Source organism: Diceros bicornis, chromosome 14, assembly GCF_020826845.1.
Source record: "Diceros bicornis minor isolate mBicDic1 chromosome 14, mDicBic1.mat.cur, whole genome shotgun sequence".
NCBI lineage: Eukaryota > Metazoa > Chordata > Mammalia > Perissodactyla > Rhinocerotidae > Diceros > Diceros bicornis.
The window spans coordinates 35,141,080-35,149,246 of NC_080753.1; the positions used below are offsets into that span (position 1 = coordinate 35,141,080).

The 8,167-nt window shown below is 43.2% G+C and overlaps 1 protein-coding gene across 2 annotated transcripts in view; it reads right to left on the minus strand.

Moving 5' to 3' along the window:
* The window catches only part of LOC131413915 (class I histocompatibility antigen, Gogo-B*0103 alpha chain-like), a 158,828-nt gene that overhangs the window by 23,802 nt on the left and 126,859 nt on the right, over window positions 1-8,167 (minus strand). Inside the window, exon 8 of one of the 2 annotated variants that reach the window (XM_058554916.1) lies at window positions 7,457-8,165. The exons of the other annotated variant lie outside the window; for it this stretch is intronic. Within the exon in view, the coding sequence (XP_058410899.1) occupies window positions 8,161-8,165 (5 nt within the window). The 3' untranslated portion in view covers window positions 7,457-8,160. Of the gene's footprint in view, window positions 1-7,456; window positions 8,166-8,167 lie in introns of those variants that run through there. 2 annotated transcript variants of the gene reach the window in all.

An 8,167-nucleotide genomic window follows, 5' to 3' on the forward strand; every position in this document is an offset into this window, starting at 1 on the left:
CAGAGAATTTTCCTATGTTCTCTGAAACAAGTCACCAAAAATACAGCTAAATGTGAATGAGGCCTTGGAAGTGGTTCCTTTAAATCTGAAACAAGCTCTGCTTTTGTCCTCCATCCTCTGTAGGAAATGCTATCAAAGAAATGATCCATGATTGGATTTGTTGGGTCAGGGAGAGCAGCAGCAAATACTCAATAGTGATTATCCATTCTCAGGAGAAGAGAGTTTCCTGGATAGTGTTGAGTTAGGGAGATAGCCCTGCATGAAGTGTAGCCTGCAAGTCCAGCAGACAGACATCCACGTTTTCCTGCTTTGTTACTGACTTGGTGAGCTACTCACTGTCCACATAGAGTCATGCAATTAATGTTGAAATGCTCAAAGGTGAACAGATTTGTATTGTCTCTAATTCCTTTATTATACACAATTGCTGGGGCTGTTATCTTGTATGAAGACCCCTGGATTCCCACAGTGGTGCTGGGCATTTCATCAGGATCTTAGAGCACCGGAGGCAGATGGGTTCTTTTAGAATCAGATTAGCACCTCAAGGCCCTCAGCCTTACATTCTACGATGCCGGTTTCCTAGGTTTCCTCCTAAATGTGGTCTTTGAGAACAGTGGGAAATTTCAGACTATAGAAACGAAATTTCAAAGTATAGGAATGATAGAAACGCTTAACCCGGCAAGAAGACCAATTTTATGATTGAAACTCATACCAAAGAAGATACAGAAGCTGAATTTAGGGCTACATTTGGAGGACATAAAGAAGGTCAGTTTTATACAATAAAATTGTATTTTATACAATTGAACAATGTGATTCCAGAATCTCAGTGTTGACGTCATTCCTGAGCTTAAACTGCCAGTTCTCCAACATAGAATGCCATCCCTTCCCCCTCCCAAGGCTGCCTCCTCTTGGGCAACTCCACATGTCATATGATGCCTCTCCCTAGATGGCAACTTTCTGTGCACAATTGCACCTGGAGACCTCACTGTATTGCACCTGTTTTCACACTGTACTGTAACCAGCTTCTTCCCCAGAGGTCTTTGGGCTCCCTTCCTGTATCTCCAGTGCCCAGCACCAATGAGGTTTATTGTACACTTTATTTCCATCTTCATCATATACCATTGTAAAATAGTACTACCAAGCTTATAATGAACTGTGAACTTTTTTTTTTTTTATTTAGCTTAAACAACAGAAATTTATTTTCTAACAGTTCTCTGGAGGCTGAATGTCTGAGATCAAGGTGCCAGCATGGTTGGGTTCTGGTGAGAGCTCTCTTCCTGGCTTGCAGATGGCTGCTTTCTCACTATGTACTCATAGGTAGGGAGAGGAAGGTGCCTGGTGTCTCTTTTATAAGAGCACTAATCCCATCATGAACGCCCCACCCTCATGACCTCACAGAACACTAATTGTCTCCCAATGGCCCCATCTCCAAACACCATCACACTGGGGATTAGGGCTTCAACATATGAATTTGGGGGTGGGACACAATTCAGATGAACTGTAAACTTTCATGGACAAAGATGATTCCCTGCCCCACTCCTCACCTGGAAATTTTATCTCATATAAGCAACCACTTTTAATGCTTTAAATGGTTCTTCTTGTACTTATCTCAATGTTTCTTTTTCAAATAATTTTTATTATGGAAAATTTCAAATGCCTGAGTAGTAGAGAGAATTGTATAATGAACCATCATTACCCATAATCAGCTTCAACAATTATCATCATTTTGTCATCATCTTTCATCTATTCCTTCCACTCATCTTTCCTGGAGTATATTAAAGGCAAATCCTATACATATAATTTCACAGTTAAATAGTTCAGTAGGCATTCGTACCAACAGTGCACAAGGGTTCCCTTTTCTCCACATTGTCACCAACACTTGGTGTCTTTTTTTTTTTAAATAATAGCCATTCTAACTGGTGTGAAATGATATCTCATTATGGTTTTGATTTGCACTTCCCTGATGATTACTGATGTTGAGCATCTTTTCATGTACATGTTGGCCATTTGGATGTCTTCTTTGGAAAAATGTCTATTCAGGTCCTTTGCCCGTTTTTAAATCAGATTATTTGGGTTTTTTTTCTATTGAGTTCTATGAGTCCCTGATATATTTTGGATGTTAACCACTTATGAGATATATAGTTTGCAAATATTTCCTCCCTTTCCATACATTGCCTTTTCATTTTATTGATGGTATCCTTTGCTGTGCAGAAGCTTTTTAGTTTGATGTAGTCTTACTTGTTGATTTTGCTTTTGTGGTTTGTGCTTTTTTTGTCATATCCAAAAATCACTGGCAAGAACATGTCAAAGAGCTTTTGCTCTATGTTTTCTTCTCAGAGTTTTATAGATTCAGGTCTTACATTTAAGTTTTTAATCTATTTTGAGTTAATTTTTGTGAGTGGTATAGATAGGGGTCCAATTTCATTCTTTCAAATGTGACTATCCAGTTTTCCCATTACTGTTTATTGAAGTGACTATTTTTTCCCTATTGAGTATTTTGGGCTCCTTAGTCAAATATTAATTCACTGAATATGCATAGTCCTATCAGTTTTTTCTATACCAACTAGCAATTTTCCAGTTATCGGTGATATGTGGATGCAAAGAACCCACTGATTTGGGTGGAACTAAGACAGGACTCATTATTTCCTACTCCCTATATGCTCTCCTCTAATGGGGGTTCATGATGGTGCTTTGGTTCTCCATGTATCAGTGTCAAATTGCATTATGCATCCATTAGACCTAAAAAGTATCTAAATATTCTTCCTCACTGTATGGTGACCCGAGTAAATGGCCATAGGGACCTTTATGGAAGGACTTGGGGAATTACTACCGTACACAATTGCCATGGTGTTGCAGGGTACTTCCTCAGGGGACCTAGGCACTCCTTCAACCAGTGGGTTCTGGGTCTGAGGACTGGCTCAGGTCTGAAAACTGAGCAAGGAATTGTAACTTTCTTTTCGGTACATAATATCAGCCTTGAACTCATTCGTTCTTGATCTATTAATTATAATATTAAGCAACACTCTTGTTAGCTGCCCATCTGTCTTGCTCCTAGAAACACCATGGCCTATTAGGCATTTCCATAAATCTCTTGCAATCAAAATTTCCTGGCTTCCATTTTGACATTGCTGGTATTTTGGCAATTTTGCCCTTGTTTCTACCTTGCTGCCACCTGTCCTCTGGCTTTCTGGGATCCTGTTGTCTCCCTTGATGCTAGGGAGCCTCCTTCTGTAATATTATCTCCTAGAGTCAGCCCTAGTCTACAAAGGACAGAAACAACGAGGTTGATACTCTGCTCACCTGCTCACTCCTTATTGCCTGATATACAGAGTATCCTTTGGGCTCTTCTAAGGAAAATAGTCACCTGGTGTGTTTTCCAGTTTTATAGAGTAGACTCATACTAGCATGACCACTTCTCTAAGCCTTTTGATCTCTTTTTCTTCAATCTGCCATGGCAGTTCTGGCATCTCTATTTGGTTTCATGTGGGTCATCACTTTTTATTTATTGATTTTGTAACTTTTTCTTACCCAAATAAATAAACCATTGCTTAGTGAAGTTCTAGTTTGAGATCCCTGCTCCAAAAACTGAAATTTTTCATTCTTCTTCCATCCATCACCCCCAACCTCCACCCCTAGAACCTGTACTCTCTTCCCAGGTTAGGACAATTTCACACTTAAAGACTCTTAGTAGGAGGTAGAGACCATCTCCCTCCGTAAGAGACGAAAACCCACTTTCCCAAACATTCTTGCAGATGGACACTGCATGAGGCTCCACCAGTCAGGTGATCACATGCTGGGCTCTGACTCAGGACGTGGTGATGGATAAGCTGGGACAGTGCAGAAATGCATTTGGCCAAGTTGGCCCGAATGACGTTGCCAGGAGCAGCAGTGTTAGTCCTAGCCACAGAGTCCAGTGCCGGCATCAGGGAAGTCAGTGGTGTGAGCGGTGATACCTGTGCCTAGCATCAGGGACAGTGATTCCTATGTGGGACTCAACCTAGGGTGGGATTGTGGATTCCGTTCTTGACTATGTAGCCTCAAGGCTGTTCAGTGGCTTTCCTGAAATAAAGGGAGATCCCTGTTCTCTCTCCCCCCTCCCTCCCACCCTCCCACACTCCCTCTCTTCCTCCCTCTCTGTCTGTCTGTCTGTCTCTCTATATATACACATATATCTTCATTTACTGAATTTTTGAAATTTACCTTTCAATTACAACAATTTGGAATCCCTTGTTCGCACTAAGTAGTGAGTGAGAAATCCATGTAGGAAATAGTTTCAGAGAGCAAGGATTCATATTTTTCCCAGCTTTATTGAGATATAATTGGCATATAACATTGTGTAAGTTTAAGGTGTATACCTTGTTGACTTGATACATTTATATATTGCTAACACCAGCATCACGTCACATAATTCACCATTTCTTTTTTGTGGCGAGAACATTTAAGATCTACTCAGCAACTCAGAGATTTTCTTTAGGCTGAGCTGATAGCCACTTCCTTAATGTTCGAGCTGGCTACTCCCCACAGTAGAGAAAACAACATCTATCTCCCAGCTTATGTCTTGCCTTTTTCTTCCAAGGAAAAAGCATTTAAATGTGGATTTAAGACCCCTCCCTATCCTGAATGCTCGCTGATCATCGGCATCAGTGGTCCCCAGTCTGGCTGAGCACCAGGACTGCTGATGGGCTTGTTACAAACACTCAGGCCTCTCCCCAGACCCACCATCTCAGAATATTGGGCACAGAGCCCAAGAATCCCTTATTTAACAAGCCCTACATCTGAGGCTGATGCACAGCCATGTGGGAATCCCGGTCTATGTTCTTGCTACTAAATGTGTGCTCTGAAGACCAGCAGCATCAGCACCAAACTGGTTATAAATGCAGAATCTCACGCTCTACTCCAGACCGTCTACATCATAACGAGACGTCCAGGGGATTCCTGTGTACACTGGTCTCCAACCCTTCTAGAGGCAGTGTGAGAACTGTGCAGTCTGCCCTGGGTATGTGGACTGACCAGATCCCTTAGCACTCAGGGGTCCAGAGTTCTGTCCTTGTTCTTTTCTTTTCCATAGTCATCACTCCCTTGGTGACCTCATCCATTCTCAAGGCTTTAAATATCATTTATAGGGTGTCACCTCCAAAATCTATTTCTCCAGCCCAGACATCTCACCTACTCTCCAGACTTATATATCCAACTGCTAACCTCACCTGCATTTCTAATAAACATCTCAAATTCAACATTTCCTAAATTGGATGCCTATAATGCCACTGCCTCAAATATGCTTCTTCTGGAGTCTTCCCCATTTCCACTGAAGGCATTCCATCTTTCTACTTCCACAGTCTGAAATTTAGGGTGTCCTCCTTGATTCCTCTTTCTCATAACCCAGACTTAATCCATTAAAAATTCTATAAAGTTCATCTTTAAATATATGCAGAATCCAATCACTTTGTATTATTTTCCATGCTATAATAACTTTCCAAACAAAGCAAGCAACATCTCTAGCCTGGACCACGGCACTAGTTTCCTACAGTTTTCTCTACTGCATCACTCATTCTTCACCTCTCGAATCTGTTCTCAGCATAGCAGCCACACCTTCTCAAGAGAAGTCATACCAGGTCAATCTTCTGTTAAAAACTGTCTTGTAACTACACATCTCACTCAGAAAAGTCAAACCCTTCCAATATCCTTGTGCTCTACATGATCTGCAGGTAGATGGACCTCAATCACTCTCTGCTCCAGCCATACCAGACTCCTCGCTCTTCCTTGAACAGACAACACACTCCTGCCCTAGTGCATTTGTACTAGAGATTCCTCTTGCCCATAAACAACTTCCCCCAGACAGTCTCGTGGACTATTACTTCATGTCTTTCAAATCTTCCTCAAAGCTCACCTTCCCAATGAGGCCAGTGCTGACCACCCTAGTAAAACAGCCATCTTCCCCGTCTCCACACATTTATACCCTGGGTCACCTTCCTCAAAGCACTTACAAGTTTTTTTTTTTTTTACTTATATTTTTGTGAGGAAGATCGGCCCTGAGCTAACATCTGCTAATCCTCCTCTTTTTGCTGAGGAAGACTGGCTCTGGGCTAACATCCATGCCCATCTGCCTCCACTTTATACGGGACGCTGCCACAGCGTGGCCTGACAAGCGGTGCATCAGTGCGTGCCCGGGATCCGAACTGGCGAACCCCGGGCCGCCGCAGCGGAGCGCACGCACTTAACCACTTGTGCCACCGGGCTGGCCCCTTACAACTTCTAACACAAATACTTCCCTTGTTTACTATGCTTATAGCATACAGTCTGCCCCTTACCGCTAGAACACATGCTCCCCAAGGCTGGCAATTATTGCCTATTTTTAATTCACTGAGGTTTCCCAGATGCAAACATAATTCGTCATATATCTGGCAGATCAGTTGAATGAATGATCAGCGTAGAGAACCTCCCTATTCTAGAGACAGTATCTTTATTAATGTAACCTCAGACCACATGCTGTTTTGTGGCAGCTACAGCACAACGTCCACTCACACTGACATCAATGCCACTTATATTTTTCTCACAAGTGCTGTTCTCCCCTCCCTCCCTCCAACTCTCCCTCCCACACCAACCCTCCTACATACTACAGCAGACAATTATATTACTCTCTCCAGAAAAGATGGGCTTATGGGTCCTATTTTCCAACCAATTATTGATCTAAATTAGACTCTGCTTTATAAATCCCTGAGTTTGGATCAGAGCCAGCACTAGGATTACTACAGGTAAGGGCAGAAAGAGGGGGCAGGCCACAGAGAAAATACAAACTCAACTGGAATTTAATTAAGATGAGAAACTATCAGATCCCTCCTCCCTCTAACTCCAGAATCTGGTCTTTAAAAAATATGGGGAATGGGGCTGGCCCAGTGGCGTAGCGGTTAAGTTCGCCCACTCCGCTTTGGCGGCCTGGGGTTCATGGGTTCGGATCCCGGGCGCAGGCCTACGCACTGCTTATCAAGCCATGCTGTGGCACTGTCCCATATAAAGCAGAGGAAGATGGGCACAGATGTTAGCCCAGGGCCAATCTTCCTCAGCAAAAAAGAAGAGAATTGGCAACAGACGTTAGCTCAGGGCTAATCTTTCTCAAAAAAAAAAATATAGGTACATATACATATATATATGTATATATATGGGGAAAGAGGGAAAGAATAATCCAGAAAATAGCCCTAGAAGGAGGACAGAGCTGGACAAGTCTGAAAATTCATCTCTGGACACCACAGACGCCTGTGTGCAAGGGCTGCCTGGGCCTTATGGGGACAATGACAGGCCAAAGGACTCCTGCTGCTGTCACAGACGGGGACACTCAGAGGAGAATGAGACCAGAACTCTAAACGTGAACGAGAACAGACATAATAAAAAGAAAACCCCAAAGAAACAAAACATAAACACACAAAATGTAGGGGCTGAGGTCCAGACCCTGGCCTGAGCCTAGGCTGACCCAGTTACATGAAGCCCTCGCTGCCCATGGTCTTGAAGACAGGACACTGCGCAGGTGACATCCTCATCCCTCTGATCATATGTCCTGGTGGGACAAGGTTCTACTGAAGGGCGTAGAACAAAGGAGCAGCAAAGATGACCCAGCCAAGGAATGACAACATCAAAGCCCACGATGCACTGAGCACTGAGTGGGCACAGGCCCCACTCACCTTTGGCTCCTCACAGCCCTCTCCTGTCCCTAACTGCAAAAGATTCAGCACAACAAACACACTAATTCTGGAAGGTTCTTGGTGCTTCTATTTATTTCATCTCTCAAACTTTAGGGATCTTCTCCTTTAATTAACACATCAATCCCTTAGAAAAAAATTGGAAAAAACAAATTCATATCCAGATTCATATTTTCAGTAAGGAAGCAAGTCATTACTGCTCACTGCAACATGAAGTTAAGACAGGGATGGAGACGGCCCAGCCCCGCCTCTGCTGGAACAGGAAGGTCAATCAAGGAAAGAACACAGGTCAGTAGGGGGGGAGGGTGATGATGGGGAGGGGGAGGGCCCGTCTCCCCACCTCCTCACATTATGCTAATAGGAACGCAGACACCAGATACCAGTTGCAGAAAGAGAATTCAAGAGATTTGAAGTCACAAAGTGGGAACGTGAACGAATCTTGCATCACTCAGTCCCCCAGAAGGCGGCTGTCTCACACT